At 43.2% G+C, this 24,039-nt stretch overlaps 1 protein-coding gene across 15 annotated transcripts in view; it reads left to right on the top strand.

Moving 5' to 3' along the window:
* Nucleotides 1-24,039, top strand: part of SVIL (supervillin) — a 142,482-nt gene that overhangs the window by 108,262 nt on the left and 10,181 nt on the right. For 12 of the 15 annotated variants that reach the window (XM_079996329.1, XM_079996316.1, XM_079996323.1 and 9 more), the window contains 16 exons: nucleotides 3,938-4,015; nucleotides 5,738-5,803; nucleotides 9,257-9,404; nucleotides 10,000-10,089; nucleotides 10,185-10,271; nucleotides 11,613-11,790; nucleotides 13,595-13,767; nucleotides 14,933-15,088; nucleotides 16,267-16,403; nucleotides 17,183-17,330; nucleotides 17,452-17,597; nucleotides 18,348-18,523; nucleotides 19,218-19,359; nucleotides 21,079-21,355; nucleotides 22,264-22,415; nucleotides 23,128-23,233. In XM_079996329.1, the coding sequence (XP_079852455.1) occupies nucleotides 3,938-4,015; nucleotides 5,738-5,803; nucleotides 9,257-9,404; nucleotides 10,000-10,089; nucleotides 10,185-10,271; nucleotides 11,613-11,790; nucleotides 13,595-13,767; nucleotides 14,933-15,088; nucleotides 16,267-16,403; nucleotides 17,183-17,330; nucleotides 17,452-17,597; nucleotides 18,348-18,523; nucleotides 19,218-19,359; nucleotides 21,079-21,355; nucleotides 22,264-22,415; nucleotides 23,128-23,233 (2,260 nt within the window). The remainder of the gene's footprint in view (nucleotides 1-3,937; nucleotides 4,016-5,737; nucleotides 5,804-9,256; nucleotides 9,405-9,999; nucleotides 10,090-10,184; nucleotides 10,272-11,612; nucleotides 11,791-13,594; nucleotides 13,768-14,932; nucleotides 15,089-16,266; nucleotides 16,404-17,182; nucleotides 17,331-17,451; nucleotides 17,598-18,347; nucleotides 18,524-19,217; nucleotides 19,360-21,078; nucleotides 21,356-22,263; nucleotides 22,416-23,127; nucleotides 23,234-24,039) is intronic. The other 3 variants (XM_079996321.1, XM_079996327.1, XM_079996324.1) reach the window with 2 other exon arrangements.

Raw genomic sequence — 24,039 nt, 5'->3', positions numbered from 1 at the left:
AAAGGTCAAATGCTGGAAGCAGCTTGGAACTTTCAGAAAGGCATTTAATGGCCTTTAAAATGCAACTTATGGAATGTCATCTCACTGCAATTTTACTACCACTCCAAACCTGTCTTACTTTTCAAATATCTAGTATGGAGAAGAGCCATGGCTTCATTTTAAGACAGCAGCATTCAGTTCCTCAAAGGTCCTTGCGTATATTGCGTATATGCAGTTCAGCATCTCTCTGATATTTTATAAAGGACTGCATTATTTCTAGTGCTGATGAAAGTTACACTGGTTGATCAAACCTGAATCTCTGATACCATCCATTTATAGTAGGAATTGCTTTCTTGAAAATTGTGTAAACTGTTAATTGGCTGCTGGTGCATGGTGTTATGTATTGAAGCCTGTGGCTGACTTTGCTTGGTACGTCTTGCATATACCGTATTTTTCGCTCCATAGGATGCACTTTTTCCCCTCCAAAAATGAAGGGGAAATGTGTGTGCGTCCTATGGTGCGAATGCAGGCTTTTGCTGAAGCCTGGAGAGCGAGAGGCATCGGTGCGCACCGACCCCTCTCGCTCTCCAGGCTTCAGGAAGCTATCCGCAAGCCTTGCGCGCCCCGCGGGAGGTCCCGCCAAGCGCACGAGGCTTGGGGCAGCAGCCTGCCGCCCGAAGCACGCGGAGCCCTCCGGAGGGCTCCCCGTGCTTCGGGCAAGTGTCTGCAAGCCTTGCGCGCCCGGCAGGAGGTCCCGCCAGGCGCGCGAGGCTTGGGGCGGCAGCTTGCCGCCCGAAGCAGGCGGAGCCCTCCGGAGGGCTTCCCGTACTTCGGGCGAGTGTCTGCAAGCCTTGTGCGCCCAGCGGTAGGTCCCGCCAGGCGCGCAAGGCTTGGGGCGGCAGCTTGCTGCCCGAAGCAGGCGGAGCCCTCCGGAGGGCTCCCCGTGCTTCGGGCGAGTGTCTGCAAGCCTTGCGCGCCCGGCAGGAGCTCCCGCTGGGCGCGCGAGGCTTGGGGCGGCAGCCTGTTGCCCGAAGCACAGGGAGCCCTCCGGAGGGCTCCCCGTACTTGGGCGAGTGTCTGCAAGGTCCCGCCGGGCGCGCGAGGCTTGGGGCGGCAGAAGGGTCTCCTTCTGTTCCTTCTCCAGGTTCGCTGAAGGGCGATGCCCCTTCTCCCTCTCTGCGCAGCACCTCTCCTGTGAAGGAGGGGCGCTGGGCAGAGAGAGAGAAGGCGCAGTGCTCCTTCAGCGACACGTCTGTCCTGGCTTCTGCTTTAGCCCTGCGCAGCCTCTTTGGGCAGGGGGAGCCTTCATCCCGCTGCCCTGAAGAAGCTTGGCGCGGTTACCCCAGAAGCCAGAACAGCCACACGGTATCCCAGAAGCCAGATCCCTCTTGCTGTTCTGGCTTCTGGGGTTCAGAATAATTTTTTCTTGTTTTCCGCCTCCCAAAACTAGGTGCGCCCTATCATCCGGTGCGCCCTATGGTGCGAAAAATACGGTACTTCTGGATGTAGCTTGCAGCAGCAACCTGTAACTCTTCTAAACATAGATGCCGCACTTGTAAGATGGCACAGCCATCCAGTGGAATAGACATGTAATGGTTTTCGGCAAAAGTGTGGCATCAAATGCTTAAGTGAGCTTAAGGCTCTTTTGCATCTAGAGAAGAACGTCCATTATTTTTCTAGGAATTAAGCACACCTCTGAAATGTTTAGGCACGCTAAACTATTTCAAGTGAATACATAAAATATCAAGCCTTTTTACCTCCCTACTCCACGGTGTTCCATAAAACAATAGTTATTTAGAGAATGAGGAATTAAAATAAATTGATGGCCTTAATATTGGGGTGCTCTTCTAAATTAACATGTTTTACATATTATTGAGATCTACTATGCAAACTGGTATCCTGAGTGCTGATGGTTTCGAATGCTTTTTTATGCATAGAGGAAAACATTTTCACTATAAAAGCATTTGCATACTTTGGAGTGAAACTTTATACCTTTTTATTGTACATGCCAACTTTCTTGGTTCCAGAAATAGCTGTTGGTAGGCATACAGAGATTAGGCGAGATCCAATATAGTATGAGCATTTGTGCAGCAGGGCTTCTTTTTTTCTCTGCCATACAGTCTTCCAGAAACCCCCAAAATCTGCTCCACATAGTTGGGGAACACTCTGGAGCAGATTTTTGGAACATGTGGGGTGTAGAGGAGAAGAAACCAGAAGTCTCATTGGGCAAGCAGATTTTTGTTTACATGGGCTGCCATAATTGGACCTTATTTATCATATTATTATTTTTTGCCAACCTGTGATGTTATAAGAGACATGATATTTGTGGCAGCCTTTCTTTGAATTAGAACATGCTTCATATTTTAATAGCAATAAGTTGTTTCCATGTTGCCTCCTGGAATGACCCCGTGTGTTTAACATTCAAATCTATTGCACGTATTGTACATAATATGAGAAGAGCCCTGCTGGATCAGGCCAAAGCCCATCTAGTCCAGCATCCTGTTCTCACAGTGGCCAACCAGATGCCTAGGGAAAGCCCATAAGCAGAACATTAATGCATCACCTCTCTCCCCACTTCTGCTGCCCAGTGACTGGTATTTAGAGGCCTGCTGCCTCCAACATTGGAAGCTGCACATAGCCATTGTGGCCAGTGGCCATTGGCAGCCTTATCTTCCATGAATTTGTCTATTCCTCTTCTAAAGCCATTCAGGTTTTTGATGCCATCATTATATCTTAGGACAGCAAATTCCAGATGTGCTGTTTGAAAAAGTATTTTGCTTTGTCTGTCTGAATGTTCCAACATTCAGCTTTAGCAGCTAAAATTGTATTTGGTTCAGTATACTGAGGTCTCCTAAAGCTTATCTGTTTTCATATCTGACCTTGCCTTCTTGGCTTGTTCCTTTTCCCGTCACGGTTTCATAATCGCACGAGGGAAACGTTCGAATCATCTCTGTTAGGTTGTCTCTTTATTGAAAAGCACACCCTAGTCGGCTTAGAGTTCCAGATTATGCAGTGAGCTCCAAGTCATGTGAGTGGAATATTAAATCAGCAAAGGGGGTTTGAAATGCGTTTCATTCCAACAAAGTGCTCCTGCAAAAATGATGCTTTTTAATCTCCTACTGAGACCTAAAAGTGACCTTTTCAGGCTGACATCCTGCTTTAGAGCTATTCTTACATCAAGCGTTGATTCCCAAAATATCCATGGCAAATGTAGTGTGTCTAGCCACTAGACGGCAGCTTGCTTTTCTTTTGGAACTGCAGCTAACGTTATGTTCAGCGGACCCACTGTGAGTTTTAATCCGACTAGGAGCAGTGGCACTAGGAATGCAAGCTTCCTCCTGCAGCTACACCTCTCTCCTGCTCTGCAATGTTTCCTGTTTGTTTTAACCTGTAGGAAGGAGGAGGAGTTACAGATTATAATGCCATGTCTAAGCTGCTTTGGGTAAGCCTGACTCTAATGCATAGGGGTTATTCTAGGCTCACTGTGGTTCTTCTTTGGGTGCAATTCTGTATTCCCTTCAGCCAATGGTTCCCTTTCTGGAAGTGGTGCATCAGAATAATGGACAGTTCTTTGTTTCAGGAAGAGCTAAATGCATTGCAGTCTGAAAGCATTGTTTTGTGGTTAATGGTGTGCTGCACATAAGCTTTCTCATGCAATTGACTTGCTTAAGATCCAGGAAAATCCAGATGTATGGCAGCCCTATTTTGGCATGCTTCTTTCTGATACCACTAAATCTATTAATTATTGCATGTGAGTGGCTTCAGGAAAGTGTGTGTGTGTGGTTTTTATTTACTATTGCAGAATATTATCTGGTGTGGGAGAAATCTTGACAGATAAGGATGCAAACTGCTACAAACAGTTTAGCATGAAGTAATCACTCCTTTGACCCTTACCGTCTTGCACATCTTCTTCATACCTTTTTAATTCTCTCATATTGCTTCTGCCCCCTGTTCATAGGAACCTGTCTATGCTTCTACTTATTCTCCTGCTATAGCTGCTGCCCATAAACTTCATCCCTTTGTACCTATTAATCAGGTGAGCAAATCTTGCAGACTCAGACATTGCAATGATTTGTCAAGTGCTTGTTCATGCGGAGGGGGTATAGGATTGTGTCTAAGTTACACTCAGAGCCATTGAAATTAATGGACCCAAGTTAGCCATCTTCATTCATTTCAATGGGTCTATGCAGAGTATGACTAGCATTAGATACAACCCATAGTTCCCTTGTCCCTTCCTTTCTCTTTCTCTTTCTCTTTCATCCATTCTCTCTCTCTCTCTCTCTCTCTCTCTCTCTCTCTCTCTCCACACACACAGTTACATATATATGTCTGGAAATCATTAGTACTGAATTGTGGCCGGCCATTATGTACTCTCCTCCTTATAGAACAGAACACATAGCAGCATACAACCTAATCATTTTTAACATCTAATCATTTGGGTTGCTTTCAAGAGTGGCATTCGACTTAAATTCTGAACCTTGGAATGATATGAACCTGTCTTCGATGCATTCAAACGTTTAATGCCTTGTTTTTGAAATTCACACATCCACTGTTCTCTAGTGTCTGTGAAGCCATGGGCCCCCACCCTTCCCAGGAGGGAACCCAGATTCCAAAGATGGTGGTCGGCTACCAACAATTATCATGACACCTCCACCCCCATTCACTGGGGCAGGATAACACTGGATTTGTTCAACTTAACTAACCCCGTTTTCCAGATGGCTGATTCCTTGTAACCTGGTGCATTAGCCAAATGTTTGTTTCTTACTCTGAAGGTGGTCAAAAAGGCACTATTATTGTCATAAAAGTGTCTATGATTCACTCTATTGTTTACATACTGTTGAGCATGGTGTAGGGCCTTTTTGCTTGTTTCCTTCCCTCCTATAGGTCTAATGTATAATAAAAACTAAAGTAACATTGCTGCACAATCTGGGTTTTTCCTCTCTACTTGGAAAAGGGGGAAGGTGGAGAAATTGTGGGATGGTTGTTGTGCTCCAGTTTGTTTGGCTTCATTCTCTTTTTTCCCACCCCTTTATGAAACTGGAGGCAATGACAGAAACCAGAAATGGTGATGTGTACCTGTGTGTTTGTAAAAATGATTTTTGTCCCGGTCCTCAGCTGAAAAGGCACCCAGAGGGGCTTACATGAGAACAATAATAAACAAGACAGAAGAATACACAATGCAAGAGGAAAACAAACAAACTGAGGCACCATTCTAAAAGTTACTAAGTTCCTATAGCAGCAGATTTTAATGAAAACAGTTCAGGGAAAGGAGAAGTCCAGTGGTCTCAGCAGAGCTGATTAAACAGCCCTGTCTCTCATCTTTCCTCCTGCCAGAGCCTGATGAAATTATCAGCTGCTCCAATGTAAACATTATCTTACTCATCATCAGCATATTATCATATATTTTTATATATATTGTGTGCCTGCCTTTCTCTAAATCCAAGATGTCTTACACATATAGCCATGGCAGGTCACAGATTAAATATATGGATAGCCTAAATTCCAAAGCAAACATCTGATTTAGTGACTAGATTTCAGGGATTTGTTTTGTACCGCCTTGGAGGCAGATTATTTATATAGTTTGGGAAGTAGTGGCGATCCAGGATAGCTATTTCACACAACCAAGCCATTGTTTGGAGGTTCTAGGTTTGAGCTTCTATAACTTAGGAAAAGGGGTTGGATGCTTGTTGCTTCTGTTCTGTTTCTGCTTCTTTGCTTTTCCTCTCCTTCTCATACTTCCATTTTCTTTTTCCTTAAGGTCAGTAGTGCTAGTTTGAAAGATCCAAGCCCCCTGGCCTTTGAGCGTCACCCCTGGAGATGGAAGGTGAAATATTGCCTGTTCTGTCTGATTCTTTAGCTTAGAACCAAAACAATATGAAACTCAGTTTTGTGGTGACAGTCTTTGGGAGAATTGTCAGCAAACAGAATGTATTATTTGGCTGAATGGATTCCAGATTTCTGATAAGGGATCATTTTTGCAAAAAAAAATAAAAAGAGAGAGAGAGAGAGAGAGAGAGAGAGAGAGAGAGAGAGAAAGTTACTCTCTAAATGCATGCAAACATATAATATATGTGGGCTGGAATTAAAGACTTCAGTAGGTGCCAGAAGTTCAACAAGGAGGGTGCCTATTTCACCTCCCCTGGAAAGGCGTTTCACAGAACTGAGCACACAATTCTGAATGCCTGCCTCCTCTAGTGGATATGAACCATACATCCTAGCCATTTGGGGGAGCTAACAGTAACTCCCCTGAAGACCTTGGTGATTAGGCAGGGATTTAAGGGAATAGACAGTCCTTGAGATATCCTAGACCCAATTGTTAAGGGCCTTGTTAATCAATACAAAAACCTTGAACCTGGCCAAATAATGTATAGACAGCAAATGCAAGCTTTTTAGCAGCTTATGTGCTGATGATAGCCTGTCCCCATTGACAGTCCAGCTGCAGGGCTTTTGCATATAGAGTGCATTGCAGCAATCCATGTATTCTGAAAGGAACCTTGGAAGCAGATTTAATATACACATGAAAGCATTTCTTTTCTGCTTCTGTCCTGTATCTTTCAGTTAAGTTTCATCCACTAGGCCACCATCTCCAAAATCTCTCTTGATCTTCGTGTGTTCTGCTGTGCAGTGTGTTCATACGTTCAGAAGCTAAGTTGGTCATGCTGAGCACCAAAAAAAGTGATCAGTCAGATCCAGTGAGCGTAGCAATGGATAAGGGTTTTCCCTCCCTTGGGTTTAACTCAGAACTGGGTTTCAAAGCCAATCTGTTTTAATGATGTTTGAGTAACTTTTGAAACGAAGCAATAGGGCTCAATGCTCTTCGCTTCATTAGTGATGAGAATGACTAATGTTATTCATATTATGGGTTCGAACAGGGTTGAGAAACCTGTGCCCCCCCCCCATGTTGTTGGACGTAGCTTCCATCATCCCTGACCGCATTGGTCATGCTGTCTGAGGCTGATAGGAGTTCAGTAACACCTGAGCGGCCACAGGTTGCCATTCCTGGCACTGAGTTTTTTTTTATTGTATGGATTATCTTGCTTTTCATAGAATCATGCTAAACCATTTGTAGAGTTGTCTAATCCAACCTCCTTCAGTGCAGGAATCACAACAAGTTTAGTTTGGGTAATTTGATCTAGATTTTTTTTTACATGTATTGTGTTCGGGTGGGGAGAAAATGAACCCTTTCTGTTTTGAAGTCCTTTGGGATCCTAGCAGAAATACTTCAGGCATTTTTGTCTGAATTAATGGTCTAGACGCACCATTTAATAATAATAATGGGGCGGCTTATAGCAAAATATTAAAATACAATAATTCATCAAATATTAAAAGCTTCCCTAAACAGGGCTGCTTTCAGATGTCTTCTAAAAGTCAGATAGTTATTTATTTCTTTGACATCTGGCGGGAGGGCATTCCACAGAGTGGGTGCCACTACCAAGAAGGCCCTCTGTCTGGTTCCCTGTAACTTTGCTTCTCTCAGTGAGGGAACTGACAGAAGGCCCTCAGCACTGGACCTCAGTGTCCGGGTAGAACGATGGGGGTGGAGACCCTCCTTTAGGTTTAAAGAGACCTGCACTAGTTACAAGCAGTGCGTGTTAGATATTTTTGCATTTTTCTTGAACACTTCCTTTTGTCACTATGATGACCGTGTATGCCCTTGGCACTGCCTTTTCTCTGGGTTTCATAAGTGTTTTATGGTTGCACCAATATTTCTATGTGGATCCCATCAATTCTTACCAGGCAATAAAAAGTTATTGGAGTTTTAGGACTTTGCAGATTAAGCCACTTCAACTCCCTGTAGTGGTCCAGAATGCAGTTTATAATCTTACTTCCTTCCTTTGTTGCATTGCCTTGTATCCAAACGGAGAGATGAGTACATAGCAGTTGTATATGTGTACAAAGAAAGGGATGGGTAAAAGCATAAGACCCTTTCAAGGTATCTCGAAATTGACAGTTTTGCGTAAACGCAAAGCTATTCTGAGCTGATTTGCTTCTCTTAGGTCAAGTCTGGGGAACCTTCAAATCTTCAGGTGTTCCAAGACTGCATCATCCCTGACCATTGGGCATTCTGCTGATAAGAGTTGTTCTTCAACATTGGGGTGCGGGTGCACAGATTCCCCAGTTAGAGAAGCTAACCTCATGATAAAGAAAGACACCATATTGTATAAGGGTTAGATCTTCACAGTCTGTTCAGAAAATCTGTCCATTTAGCCTTTCAAAATACCTTGAGATATAAATACTTTCTGATATCCCCAGAGCAGCCAAAAGCAATCCAATGGTTAGTACTTGCTAAATGCATAGGTTAACTTAGTTGGGTCAGAACATGATTTCAAAGACCAAAGAAGCAAAACAAATCTATTTTGTTGTAGTGCCTTCTTCAAACTGTAGTTGGTGCTCTTGTAGAAACACCAACGTCATATTGAGTGGTTTCTTGGCAGGAACTTGTTAATCTGGGGCATTTGCTTGTGTTACAAGAAGAATTATGCCATGCCGCTTTGCAACCGGGGTAAAATGGAGAGGCACTGGAGGGAGTTGGTGCTCAAATCATTACAATTATGGAAACACTACTAGAAACCAGCTCAGCAGAAGATTGTGAATGCACATGGCAACGTGGTTGTGTTTATCTCATGAGAGGGCTAAAATTAACGTACCAGCTTTTACCTGTTTTTCTTGTGTATTCTATTCATTCTTGCACATATGCACCTGAAATAAGGCTGATGTCTGTTATAGCTCTGTGAAGTTAGGTGAAACTGTCAAGAGCTGCGAGCAAGCAGTCCTGGGGTTGCTTGAGGTGGAAGGGACCAGCTCCCAGAATTCTTTGGGGGAAGCCATGATTGTTTAAAGTGGTATCTTATGGCTTTAAATGTATGGCATGAATGTGATCTATGCTCCGAAAGTTTGTCTAGACTCAAACTGAGCAAATAATAATAATAATCCAAAGAACTAGCTTCCTTCTGCATATCAGAGGTGAACGTGTGCATTTTGGATGCTTATTGAAAAAATAACCAGATTAGGAACAAAAAAAAAATTACCCATCTTGTCAATGTTTCTTACAAAAAAAGCCACATAAATTATTGTACAAGATGAATTCTGCTGGTGAATCAAATATGTTTAGGCCAAAGATTCATGCATGGAAATGTCATCTAACAATAACATGGAAATTACTTTTTTTAAAAAATTGTATTGACATTGTAAGATAGAACACATTTAAAGGGCCAGGGGTTTTTTGTTTTCTTTCTTGTGCCTCAAAATTCATCTCCTCTTTCTCTTTGAAAACCAGAGGATGTCGGATACCTGTGAAAGTCAAATGACAATTGAAGAAAGAAAGCAATTGATAAGTGTTCGGGAAGAGGCTTGGAAAGCGAGAGGGAAAGGAGCAGCCAATGACTCGACACAGTTCACTGTGGCTGGCAGAATGGTCAAAAAAGGTCAGTGAATTTATCCATCCTTTGTAACTGGGAATGTTTTCAGTGATAGGAGTGAGAAGCAAGCAGAGGCAGATATGCCAAGGAACATTCAGTTCTTCATAATTTCTGGAAGCCGCTCGTTTCAATTTCCCCCTACATTATTTGTAGAGGCATTTCAATTATATTAAAAGCACAGTACGATGATGAAACGGCAAAATATTTGCATTCTGAAGCTGATTGTGTGTTGAGTTTCCCTTTATATGCAATTTGAACACCCTGTAACTAGACCTCAGGATGCTGTAAATAAGATCTGAGCAATCAACATCTGATCACATCGTGTTAGGATACTTAACCAATGAGTTCCCTACTTGCTTTTGGGAATTGCCATTATCTTTTCTCATCACTGCATCTTCCTGCCAAAAAATGGCCCTAACCCCAGGCTTTTGTGAATGCTTAAAATATGGATATGCATGGTCCCAAAGGAGACCATAACCTATATTTGCATAATAGTGATTATGGGGAGAGCTTCCTGGGTGAAATGTTTAGGCATGCTAATTCGCTAAAAACTGAAGCATCTGTTATGTAATGCAAAACTGAGCATCTGCTTATTTCACAGGCTTAGCATCTCCTACTGCCATAACACCTGCCGCATCCCCTTTCTGCAACAGACTGAAGTCAACAACGCCCATCTCAAAACCCCTGGAAGGTGGGTCATTAAAAAAAATGAAAGTATGACGTCTAATGAGAGTAGTTTTGATTCTCTTTAATCTCAGCGACTGTTTCCATTCTTATTTTGTTTAGAAATTGAAGCTAGGCCAGATATGCAGTTAGAATCGGACATGAAGTTGGATAAACTGGAGACTTTCTTGGGGAGGCTGAACAACAAAGGTCTGTAACAGTTTAAGGCATTTTGTGTTTTAGCTCAACTTACTTACTTCTGCTGATTTAGTAGTTCTGCTAAGTATTTTCTTTGCTGCAGCAGTGGCTTGTGAGTCACATGTCTACAACATCCACTAGCAAAGCTTTGCTTAGTTCAGGACACTGATGGAACACCATGGCTCCCCAGTATAAAAAGCACACTTACCACCTTTGTTTGTTGTTCTGCCTTTTTTTTTCTGTGCTGTACTCAGCGGGTTCCCAGGCAGTCTCCCATCCAGGCAGCAATCCATACCTGCCTGGCTTCAGTAAACTCGCTGCATCATTTGTATTCAAGATTTTTTGCCATGCAATATATTTATTTTAAGAGATTATGAATATTGTGACTCATAAGAAAATGTCCTGCAAATTACATTTTTGATTGTTTGTTTATTGTTTATACAAATAGCTATTTGGGGGTTGGGGCACACAATATATGGCTTGCACTGGGCACAATTATAATTAGTTTTGACACCGCACTCATGCCTTCACTATAACCTGTGCTATCAATTCTAGCTAAGCTTTTCAGTTTTCGAGCATTGCTTGTATTACCCCAGTTGAAGTCCACAAAAAATTCTCATCCCCTTCTTAAATGGCGGGTCCTTCTTTGAAGAAATTTGAAATGGCAGTGATGTTGTTCCTCTGCACACTTAAGCAGACTTCCCATTGCTACTATGACCAAGAGAAACTGCCAGGAGTACAATAGTTGGAAGCTATTGTTGCTTATTTTGTTCTGTGTCTTGCGAATATAAGGGAACTCCTGTTGGATGGTGCCAGTCAGTCATCCACCCAGTCTGCAGATGGGGAACCTGTGGCCCTCCAGATGCTGGACTCCAGCTTTCATTAACCCTGGTCAGCATGGCCACTGGCCAGGGATGATGGTAACTGGAGTCCAGCAACATCCGAAGGAACACAGGTTCTCATCTCTGATCTAATTCAACGTTCTGTTTCACATAGTGGTTAACCAGATGCCTCCAGGAAGTCCACAAGCAGGGCACAGAGGCAGTAGCCCTCTCCCATTGTTGCTCTCCAGCAGCTGGAATTCACTGACTTTCTCCCTATGAAGTAGGGGGCTCCATAGAGCTATCATGACTAGTACCATTGCTAGGCTAATCCTTCCTGACTTTCTCTCATCCATTTATAAAGCTACTTTAGCCATTTAAGTGTTCCTTGTTGTCTTCTTTGTCTGCATTTACGCAGGCAATGGATGTTATGTGTCCCTTGGTATCTTGCACCAGTACTAAGGGTGGGTTTTTAAAAAAAATAAAAATAAATAAAGCAATGGAAAGATATTGTGTTTTATTTTTTCTATAGTTGGTGGAATGCAAGAAACATTGCTGACAGTCACGGGAAAATCTGTGAAGGAAGTGATGAAGCTGGATGATGAAGAAACATTTTCCAAGTTTTACCGTTGCATGGATTACCCCACTTCCTCTTTGCCTTTGGACCTGGATGAAGACTTTGATGCCATATTTGATCCTGATGCACCAAAGTGAGCACTTTTTCCCCACACACCTGGGGAGAGGGATGCTCCTACCACTGCCAGAGTTCTCCTTTGCCCCTTCGCTTTGCTTTATGCAGTGCTAAATGACTCCTACTGGAAACAGTTAGGCCGCTATGGGCGATGAAAGCCCCAGACACACTATTATTATTATTATTAGTCTTCCTCTCTCTCCCTTTGTAGAGCTAGGAGTGGTGGTGGTAGAGAAGGCAGTAGCAGTTCCTCATTGCTTGAAAAGGGAATGCTAGGATATAAAATTCTTCAGTTTAAAGACTAAGAATCCAGTATCAGTGGTGATATTAATTTCAGCTTAGTCCTCCTAGGATCATTATGGCTTCCATGACCAATGTATTAGGATTTACGCACCAGCAGCATTTGACTGTGGTGACAGAGCCTGTGTGAATGTATATTTCCCTTACATCTCATCTTTCTTTCAAGGAGCTTGGGAGGGGCAGTGCATCAAGAGATTGTTCATTGAGCAAGACCCCATCTGTTGAGCTTCTAGGGATCTGAATCCAGCTCTTAAGTGCCACATTGTATCAGGGGCGTAGCGCTGTTTGCCAGTGCCCGGGGCAGGTGCAGAGTGCATCTCCCCAGCCCATGCCACCACCAGGTGGGCGCTCGTGCACAGGGTGGGGGTGGCGCACAGAGGCTGCTCTTCACCCGGCCCTCGCTGCCGGCACTCGAACCCATGTCCCTGAGATTAAGAGTCTCATTCTCTACATTGCCATTGTAATTAATGCTAAGGAAGCCATAGAATTGAAATGGCAAATGCTGGCAGGTAACAGTCCTTTCTTATTGTTATTATTATTATTATTATTTATTAAATTTGTTACTCGCTTTATATTGCCCAAGGGAACCCAAAGTGACTTTCAAACAAACAAAAAGTCGAAATGGATAAATTAAATCCAAGGGAGGGGAGGGACATTAGAAACACCCCACCTGCTTTTAAAAGGCCAAAGGGCTGTTTAGACATCTAGATGCAGAGATTGCACTGCATGCCTTCAGAAAAGACTGCATGATGTCTCTGCTTCTTCCACCAGGCACGCATGGCATTTTATTGGTGCTACTAAGCATGCACATTTTGTGTGGCATCCCACACACGCTCCTCAGCAAAATGTCATCTCCTGTTTTCCTATTTAATCAGGATTTAGCATTTCTATGGAAAATCAGATATTGAAAAGAACAACACAGAAATAGCAAATCTGGATTAAATGGGGGGTGGGGTGGAATTGTCAGTATTTTCATTCTCTCGCGTTGCTGAGTGTGTGACTATTAGATCACATGCTCTGTGTGTTTACCTTCTATGCTTTCGAAGCATGAGAACGGAAGACACTGTGTACCACTTCCACTCTCTTTGTTCTTTGTTCTGACTCTTGTTCTCTCTTGGTGGAGAAGAGAGACACGCCCTGATCTCTCTGTTCTTTATTTTGATCCTGTAAATAAATAACTAAACGCAGATGCCACGTGTCTGCAGTCTCAGCTTCTGCTAGGACTCTGCTGTTTACCACGTTCATGCATTTTCGGATGCATGTCGTGCTTGGACGTCCGGAGGGATGAGTGCTGTGCTATGCATTCTGGACCGGTGCCGGGAGATAGCTGTCTCCCACCGAAAAGCACCAATAGGAATAGGAGGTAGCATTTTGATGAGGATAGATTCTTGTGCACACTGTGCAAAACTGGCATGCGTGAGCAGCATTGAGTACACAATACACTGCTGTGTTTTGGAAGCTCCCAACGTTTCATGGAAGGCAGATAAAGTTTGGGTTAAGCATGGGTCTCTTTGTTTTCTCAGGCTGACTTCTTTGGTAGCAGAGCACAAACGTGCAGTGAGGCCCGTGCGCAGAGTCCAGGCTTCCAGGAACCCTTTAAAGATGTTAGCCGCAAGAGAGGACATTCTTCATGAATACACAGAGCAAAGGCTAAATGTGGCTTTTATGGAATCAAAGCGGATGAAAGTTGAAAAAAGTAAGTTTGGTATCCCAGGTGCACCTTCCGTGTGCTACAGATGCAGTGTTCTCGGAATTTATGGTTTGGCTTTGAAGCGTAGTGGTATTGCTGTAGAAAGAGCACTATGACCTTGAGCCAATAAATACGTTTTTAAATCCACAATATCCATACCAAAATCAGATGCATGTGAAGAGGGGAGGAACAAGATGGGAGCATGTGGATATAAAGATACTTTTCAGGCTGATGAACCATAGTTTATTGGCATGAGACCCTTACATTATTATTATTATTATTATTATTATTATTATTATTATTATTACTACTACTACTACTACTACTACTACTACCACCACCACCACCACTACAATACTTGTAAGTTACTTGGAGACCTTTGGGTAACAAGCAACTAATAACAACCTGGGAATATACTAGAGGTCTGAGTATTTACAGATTACTTTACCTTAAAATAGGCAGTGCCTCAATAATTTTAAATGAATAGTGTAGGCAGGGAGAACAGGTTGTCAGTCATTGCCAGGGGTGTGTCCTGGAAAAGAACTGCAAACACACCTGAATCCCATTCATTGACTAAGTAACTATTATGCAAAAAAGAAAAATAATGATGCAATTTTCCTTATAGACTTGTCCTATATAAATATACAGTGGTACCTTGGTCTACAAAATGAATTCATTCCAGAAGTCCGTTCTTAAACCAAAGCGTTCTTAAACTGAGGCGCGCTTTCCCTACCAAGGCCTCCCGCTGCTGGTGCCCTTCCACTGTTCGGCTTCCGAGGCAAAGTTCGCTAGCCGGAACACCTACTTCTGGTTTTGCAGAGTTCATTGCCTGAATAGTTAGTTAACAGGACTGTTTGTAGACCACTGTATAGGAATTTTAAGACCTAAATGCTTCCATTTTTCACCATTATCTTGAAAATTTCCTCCTGGAAATGTCAGGTTCTTCAGATTAGTGAATAACTTGAGCTCAACCTGTTTTTTTGTTGTCTCTTTCAGCAGCAGCAACAAAAAATGCTGGAAATGAGCCATGCATGAAAAAACCTAAATAAAATTTGGAAACGAAACATAATGTGGTTTCTTTGTTGTTTTGTGTGTGTGGCTTTCTTTCTTTTTCTTTCCCCCTTGCTTTTTTCTGTCTTGTCTGTTGTTTTTTTACTTCTACTGTTTTAAGTGTCTGCAAACTCAAATTTCTCAGAAGTAGCACTTGCTGGCTTAGCGAGTAAGGAGAACTTCAGCAATGTTAGTCTGCGTAGTGTCAATCTAACAGAACAGAACTCAAACAACAGTGCTGTGCCATATAAGCAGCTGATGCTCTTGCAAATCAAAGGTATGTGAAAGAGCTATTATTTTCTAAAGTTTATCTGAAATGCAGACTTTAAGGAGTTATATGGGGAACTGAGGAGGAACAGCATCCATATACTGTGGTTGAGGGCAGCGGCAAATGTAGATAAATGAGTGGTCATCTTAAGCCACCCTAGGAATTGGCCCAAGAAGTATCATCGTTGTAATGCCTGTGTGTTCAAAGCACTTGGCAGGCAGGCTTCTTCTTGGAACGGCTTGGCTCAGCATCAAATTCATCTAATAGTAAGGACCCCCTGTTCCAAAGGTGTTGCACTATTCAGAAATTCTCCCTCCACCTTCACAACAGGTGAAGATGGGGTACTGGTTGTTTTTTGTTTTGTTTTTGAAAAAAAACCTATCATGTTGCCTCTTACATAAGGAGATCCAGCTGCATCAGGCCAGTGGCCCATTCTTGCAATGGCCAGATAGAGCCCTATGGGAAACAGCTGAGCTCAACAGCATTCTTCCCTCTTGCAGTTTCCAGCAAATGATGTTCAGAAGCATACTACCTCTGACACATTTTTTCCCTAAACTAAAAGGTCTCAAGGGTTGTATCCAGCTAAGTTCAACACAGAGTAGACTCACTGAAATGAATGCAATTAAGTTAGTCATGCCCATTCATTTAAATGGATCTGCTCTTGAGTATGGCTAGCATTGGATATAACCCCAGGTATTGAAACCTTGTCTCACAGATTGCAGCTGCTGGGTTATTTTGGTGATCATGTTGCTGTATTCTTTATGCACAGGAACCCTTTGCTACTCCATAAACTACCTCTTGCATGAAGCAACATTGTGGAAATGGAGTATTGGTTATTTGTTACAGGGTTGTGGTTCCACCCCCAACCGTCTCAAGCCCAGAAGATGGCTCTAGTACAGTCGTACCTTCAACTTCCAAAACATTCTGTTCAACTTCAAAAACATTCAGAAACCAAAGCATGGCTTCTGATTGGCTGCAGGAAGTTCCTGCAGCCAATCGGAAGCCGCGGAAGCCCCACCGGACGTTCGGGTTCCAAAGAACGTTCGCAAACCGGAATACTCACCTCCAGGTTTGTGGCGTTCGGGAGTCAAAACGTCCGAGTACCAAGGTGTTTGGGATCCAAGGTATGACTGTACTTATTTATAGGAATGCAACTAGTCTGGGTTTTTCTCTCCCTTTCAATGTAGGAAGAAGACATGTTCAAACAAGATTAGTCGAGCCAAGGGCTTCATCGCTTAACAGTGGCGACTGTTTCCTGTTACTTACTCCTCATTTCTGCTTCCTGTGGGTAGGGGAGTTTGCAAATGTCATCGAGAAAGCAAAGGTTGGTGCTTATAAGCATTGAGATAACAAAGCCCTTAGTTCCTGGGGAGTTTCTTCTGTGGGCAAGATAGAGAATGGCTGTTTGTAACATGTGAAATGTGGATGTAACTGATGGAGCAGTTCTCTTCCTCCTCCTTGCTGTCATTTTGTGCCTCTCCACCCCCCCCCCCCCAAAAAAAATGCTGGTATGGGTTGATTTTTATATATATTAAAAATTGCATTGCAGTTTTCCTACTTTTTTAAACAAAGCAAGCATTACTATTATTTATTATTTATGAATTTATACACCGCTTACATGCCAGAATGGCTTTTAAGCAGTATAACATATCAAGTTCCTATGTTACTTACAAAAATTCAGAGGCATCATTTAAATCAATAAAACCACATTTAAAAACCACAAAGAAATTGAGGGGATAGAAGAGACAGTGGGAGTCAAAGCTGGTGTTAATGGTTTGTAACTTGTTAAACCTTACAGCTGAGCAGATGAAATAATTCTATGTGTGGAGGAGAAGGAATACAAGAATTCTGCTTGTATTCAAACGGGGGGGGGGGAGGGAATGCTTTGAAGATGTTCTCTTTGGCTTCTGGGTTAAATGGGATGAAGTCCACATTGAAATGGAAACAAGAGAGCCTACATGCATCTGACATAGTTTTCATGTTCAGTATCGTTTGTCTAATAAAACAGCAGAAAGCTCCCATCCTCTTTCTCTCCTCTGAACTGAGCTATTATCCCACCAGCTGAGACAAGTCTATTCAGCTAATCGTGTTCAAATTTCTTAGGCTTCAGAACTTGCAACTTTAATTCAGACAAAGCGAGAACTTGGCTGCCGGGCTCCTTATGTGCAGACCATAGAGGAAGGAATCAATACACACACTCATGCAGCCAAAGACTTCTGGAAACTGCTCGGTGGCCAGACAAGCTACCAGTGTAAGGCTCTCTTTTTTTGTTTTCTCCATCTCAGTGCTGGCTTTTTTTTGTAAGAATATCCAAGAGTTCCTTCTTCCAAGTTAAACTGACGTGACGTTTTGTCTTGCCTGCTCATTTCAAGCTGCCGGAAACCCGGAAGAAGATGAAATGTATGAAGCTGCAATAATAGAAACGAATTGCATTTACCGACTAGTGGATGATAAACTTATTCCTGATGATGACTACTGGGGAAAGATGCCAAAGTGTACACTGTTGAATTCAAAAGAGGTATAGTGAGTGGTGCTTTGAAGTTCAGTGGCAGCTCTGGTGCTCCTTTTGGGGCGCAAACAAGCATTGCCTTTTAGTACAATTTCCTAGGATATCTTCCCCTTAGGACTCTGCTGTTTCTGAAATAGGCCCAGACCCAGCCCTTGAGTGATTGCCCACTGCCTTCTCCTGATAACTGAACTAGCACCCTTGACCCCCAAATCACAAATTAAATCTAAGAGTGTCCATGCCAGAAGATAGGAACTGTGAGAACCAGGTGATATTGTAGGAAGTAGCATTCATGGCTCACTCTTCTAAGCCGAGGAAATAAAATAAATTTACAAGGCATACAAACAGGCACTTTTCACAGAGCTACAAGTGGGATAATTACAAACCTTAGTGCTTGCCTTGAATGATGCAGATGTCGTAGTTTTTCGTTATGCAGCTGTAAATATACAAAACTGTAAATTGGGGTGGGGTGGGGTGGGGGGAGGGAAGACAAGAAGCCATTTGTGTAGCAGACCCCAGCAGCAAATCAATTATCGCTCAGAAATGAAGCCTGAACTACTCATTATGGGGAAATGAGTGGGTGCTGCCGATCCATTTCTTCCCAGTAAACATGCATACCAATATTTTTGTGGTGTTATTGTCAGCATTGTTTAGCTGTTTTTACTCAGCATTTCTTCTTTTTTGGCTAAATGAATGACTTCATTGTTCGTTCTCTCTCCTCCTCCTCCTCCTCCTCCCCCTCCCTTCTCCCACCTCCTTCAGGTCTTGGTGTTTGATTTTGGTAGCGAAGTGTATGTTTGGCATGGGAAGGAGGTTACGCTAGCCCAAAGAAAAGTGGCATTCCAGCTGGCCAAACACTTGTGGAACGGCACCTTTGACTATGCAAACTGTGACATCAATCCTCTGGATCCTGGTGAATGCAACCCCCTTATTCCAAGGTATCAACCCCAATCCTACGATTCGTAATGCCGAATTTGCTCCCTCTTTTGATACCTCCGTAACAAACGTTGCCATGAGCTAAGGATCTGAATTGCTTGCAGCTTGGAGCAGGCTTCCTCAACCTCGGCCCTCCAGATGTTTTGAGACTACAGTTCCCATAATCCCTGACCACTGGTCCTGCCAACTAGGGATCATGGGAGTTGTAGGCCAAAAACATCTGGAGGGCCAAGGTTGAGGAAGCCTGGCTTAGAGGGTTTCCTCTAACTTTTGCTAATTCTTGTGCGTTTGTGGGAAGAAAATGATGGCTTCTGCATTCACCCCAGCCATTGTTAAAGAACATGCAATGCTTGTGCCAGTACCAGACAGGAAACGTGTTTGGAAAAATAAATACTGCAGACTTCCTTCTCAGTATATCCAAACAGGGTGTGTATCTCACTGCTCTACAGCTCCTCATTCACATTTTTAAACAACCCTGCATCAGAATTGTGAAGAGTGTTTTTACCTACACAATCTTGTGTTCCTGTAATTCTCAAAAATAAATAGAGCTTTCAAAGTTGAATTAGGCAAGACATCCAGTACTACTTTTAAGCCGCCACAGCTTTTATTTTATAGTGTGAAACGTTGATTGACATTGGAGTGTTTTCTGTGTTTATTTATATTTTTATATATATATATATCTTTTCTGTAATGCAGAAAAGGACAGGGACGTCCAGACTGGGCTATTTTCGGCAGGCTCACAGAACACAATGAGACAATATTATTTAAAGAAAAGTTTCTCGATTGGACCGAACTGAAGAAACCAGCTGAGAAGAACTCTGGCGAATCCCCTCAGAAGGTGTCAGAATTATATACTTATTTATAGTAGTTTTATTTGTGTAAATTAATTATGCATTGCCAATCAGGGCATGAAACAAACTTTATATTGTTCCACAAAGTGAACCTGTATGAGAGATTGTATTGTGTCCATTTTACAAATGGAAATACTAAGCTCTAAGAGATGGATTTGCCCAGGGGCTTGCCCAATGAATTCATAGAATCATAGAATTCTGGAAAGGGACCACAAGGGGCATCTAGTCCAACCCCCTGCAGGGCATGTATCTTTTGTCCACTGTGGGGCTAAAACTCAAAATTGTATCTGGGGATTTCACTATAGCTACTGCGATGTACTTGTCCTCTGTACTAAGATGACATCATGATTATAACATGTCTTGTGGTCTCTTATGAAGTAAAAGAAACTGAGATTGTCAGGTGTGAGGCTAGGTTTTCACCATTATAAGCGTTATTTCTATTCATGTAGTCTTTTATTCCATGTCTTCTGAAGGTTAATTTTGTGATTGACAACCAAAGTGAATTGCTGATGAACCCCTGTAGGCTTCTTTAGTATGATGATAAGTGCTTGACATCTGGCTCGTTTGTTATCTCAGGGTTCCGTCCTCTCCCCCATGCTTTTTAACATCTATATGAAGCCGCTGGGAGAGATCATCAGGGGGTTTGGACTGGGTGTTCATCAGTATGCAGATGACACCCAGCTCTACCTCTCCTTTAAATCAGAACCAGTGAAGGCGGTGAAGGTCCTGTGTGAGTGCCTGGAGGCGGTTGGAGGTTGGATGGCGGCTAACAGATTGAGGTTGAATCCTGACAAGACAGAAGTACTGTTTTTGGGGGACAGGAGGCGGGCAGGTGTGGAGGATTCCCTGGTCCTGAATGGGGTAACTGTGCCCCTGAAGGACCAGGTGCGCAGCCTGGGAGTCATTTTGGACTCACAGCTGTCCATGGAGGCGCAGGTTAACTCTGTGTCCAGGGCAGCTGTCTACCAGCTCCACCTGGTACGCAGGCTAAGACCCTACCTCCCCGCGGACTGTCTCGCCAGAGTGGTGCATGCTCTGGTTATCTCACGCTTGGACTACTGCAACGCGCTCTACGTGGGGCTACCTTTGAAGGTGACCCGGAAACTGCAATTAATCCAGAATGCGGCAGCTAGACTGGTGACTGGGAGTGGCCGCCGGGACCACATAACACTGGTTCTGAGAGATCTGCACTGGCTCCCAGTACGTTTCCGAGCACGATTCAAAGTGTTGGTGCTGACCTTTAAAGCCCTAAACGGCCTCGGTCCTGTATACCTGAAGGAGCATCTCCACCCCCATCGTTCAGCCCGGACACTGAGATCCAGCGCCGAGGGCCTTCTGGCGGTTCCCTCATTGCGAAAAGTGAGGCTACAGGGAACCAGACAGGGGGCCTTCTCGGTAGTGGCGCCCGCCCTGTGGAACGCCCTCCCATCAGATGTCAAAGAGATAAAGAATTACCTGACATTCAGAAGACATCTTAAGGCAGCCCTGTTCAGGGAAGTTTTTAATATGTAATGCTGTACTGTTTTTAACACTGATTGGGAGCTGCCCAGAGTGGCTGGGGAAACTCAGCCAGATGGGCGGGGTATAAATAATAAATTATTATTATTATTATTATTATTATTATTATTATTATTATTATCATAATGTCATAATGGGCTTTCTGAAATTGCTGTCTAAGGAGAAATATGTTTTGTGTCTTGTTACAGGAGGAAACCAGGTCTGATGTTAAACCATACGATGTCATGCGAATGGTACCTGTGCCCGAGACAACAGTTGGCACAGTCTTGGATGGGATGAACATCGGCCGCGGCTATGGATTCATTGAGGGAGATGACGGGAGGCAATTCGAAATCATCACTGTCTCTGTGGATGTCTGGCATATATTGGAATTTGATTATAGCAGGCTCCCTAAGCAAAGCATCGGGCAGTTTCATGAAGGCGACACGTATGTGGTCAAATGGAAGTACCTTGTGAGCACTTCAGGTTAGTGAAAAATCCTCTAATGAAGTATTGATTTTGTTTGAATTGGGTAAAGTTGATCTGTGTTGCCCGTTATGCACTAAAGTATTCAAGCACATAACCAACTAGTTTTGTTTTTCCGTATATGAATTGCTGTAAATGATCTTGCTGTTGAGGAGGAGGAGGGCAGGATGTATCACACGTCCCTTTATGGTCTTTTTTTAATTTCAGGAGGTAACTGTTTATCACCCTTTTACACTTGACTAGGGTTTTTTTAAAATTTTAGTACGCCATTTCTGAATGATGCTTAATTATACAGCAGAATGGCTAAAACATAGTTATTGGTTGTTTGCTACACCTCCTGGGTGAGCTCTTCATTCATACAAGAAGCCACGTATCATTTATGAAAACAGATATACAGTATCAACCATTTAATTTTCTCTACATACCTCTGCACTATGGGAGGAGCCCTTTGAATATTACCTTTTTAAAAATAAGTTTTACTCAAGTGAATTGCACTGTGCATATTTTACCTGCACAGAATTCCAATGCTGCTCAATAATACTGAACGCTCACCCCCACGAAATATATAGCTGTCAAAGACTATTAAAGTATGGGAAATGGCATAGAACACTTATTTTAAGGTGGTAGCATGATGAGGTTGCAAAATATCACACACATACTGCAGTTGTCTTCATTTTTGCCAAGCAATGCCGTTTACTTTTTGTTATGGTGCTTTGAGAAGTGTAAAACTGCTGGCCAATCTGCAGTTTTCCTGTGTGTATTTTTGTCTGCCAGATCAGTTTTTCCCAGCAGTACTTTGCAGGAACACTTTGCTGTGCTTTCGTCCTAATGTTTGTGAGCCCTAAAAATGAGTTCTGCGTTGGGCATGTACTCCTCAGGTTATAGCCTCTTTTGACTTTGCTTTGCAGTTGGGAGCAGACAGAAGGGGGACCTACAAACCAGGGTTGTTGGCAAAGAGAAGTGTGTGTACTTCTTCTGGCAAGGGAGACACTCTACTGTCAGTGAGAAAGGGACATCTGCACTGATGACCGTGGAGCTGGATGAAGAGAGAGGTGCTCAGGTAAGCAAAGCATGGGGCTGTCAAGTTCTTTTGCTTTCAGCACGATGTAGACCAGGGGTGGGGTAACTCTGAGTCAGGGCCCAACGTGGCCCTCCAGGTCTCTCTATCTGGCCCTTGGATCTCTCCTAAGGCCACTCCCCTAGCTGGCTCTGCTTCACACTGTGTTTTTGCCTGGCTGGTGTAACCTTGTCTTCTGATAGTCCCTGTTGCTTTTCTGGATGGAGGGGGCTTCTCTACAGACGTGAAATTTACATCACTTGCTCTGCCTGCTTTTCCCTCTGCCTCTATCCATCACAGGCACGTGGTCCTTGGTTGGAAGGCTGCCCAGAGGGTAATGCAGTGCTTGGGATGACAAAGGTTTCCCAGTAGATTCTGCCAAATTAATGCAATTGAAAAGGCTCTGCTTTTTGTAACCTCCTTCCATGCCTCCGGTCCTATCAGATGATCAAAAGCATGGTTGGGGAACCTGAAGCCCTCCAGGTGTTACTGCACTCCTGTTGGCCTCAGGCAGCATGTATAGCAGGAGTTGTGGTCCAACAATATGTGGAGAGCCACATGTTCTCCACCTTTGTCCTAAGGTCATAGGGAGGTTCGTAGGGCACCTGGCATAACTTTTGACCACAGCCATTTATCAAATTAATTATATAATATTTCACATTGCCCTGAATGAAACTTAACCTGTTGTAATTCTAGGATCATGTTCACTTTTCAGGTTCAAGTTCTTCAAGGAAAAGAGCCACCATGTTTTCTTCAGTGTTTTCAAGGTGGAATGATCGTTCACACGGGCAGAAGGGAAGAGGAAGAAGAAAACACACAGAGTAAATAGCCTCCTGATACCAATTTTTCTGCTGTGACAGAAGGGAGAGTTGAACTGTGTGAATGCTTTTACCTCAATTCACTCTGTTGATCATCTAAGGCAGCACAGTAGCATTTAATTTAACCAGCATTTGTCTTGAATGCCAGGGAAGCAAACTAGTAAAAGTGAAGGCAAGTACATTTAAGCATGTGCAAGCTGGCCCCACATAACTGGGATGATGCATGGGGGTTCCAGATCTGAGACAGCCGTTTGCCAAGCAGGATAAACCATGTCTTCTCTCTTTGGAAACGAGGCACTACATCACACATAGAAGATAAAAACAATACATTTAATACATTGATATACTGTCTTTCTGCCAAAGCATTTGAAGCAGTTTATAGTTTGCAAGACACCTATAAAAGGCATGATACAGAAGGGGGGAACAGGAAGAGGAAAATAAATCAGGTCCCATCTTTCTAAATGATCAGGTGGAATGGCTGTTGATTGAGGTAGTTAAAGGAAGGAATCAAATCCAGGCTAATGAAGTGGGCCCTCAAATAGAGTCAAGTGGAAAGACTACTGTTAAAAAAGTTGACATCCATTCTTTTCTAACTATATTAACTCAATCCACACTGTGTTTCACCGGTGTGGCCCAACAGTGGCTACATTCACACATAACACTTGGACATGGTTTGTTTTAACCGTGGCTCCTCAACTCAGAGCTGAGCAGACAAGCCCTTATTTTCTCCAAAGCTTTTTTTTTGTTTTTGTTTTTCCAGCTGCTCATGATTTTGAATCTTGGCATAGGTCTGGGGTGGGATGGCCAAA

The sequence above is a fragment of the Podarcis cretensis genome (assembly GCF_951804945.1).
Source record: "Podarcis cretensis genome assembly, chromosome: 12".
Lineage (NCBI taxonomy): Eukaryota > Metazoa > Chordata > Lepidosauria > Squamata > Lacertidae > Podarcis > Podarcis cretensis.
Note: the sequence above shows the minus strand (reverse complement) of the source record. Positions and strands in the feature narration are given on the sequence as shown.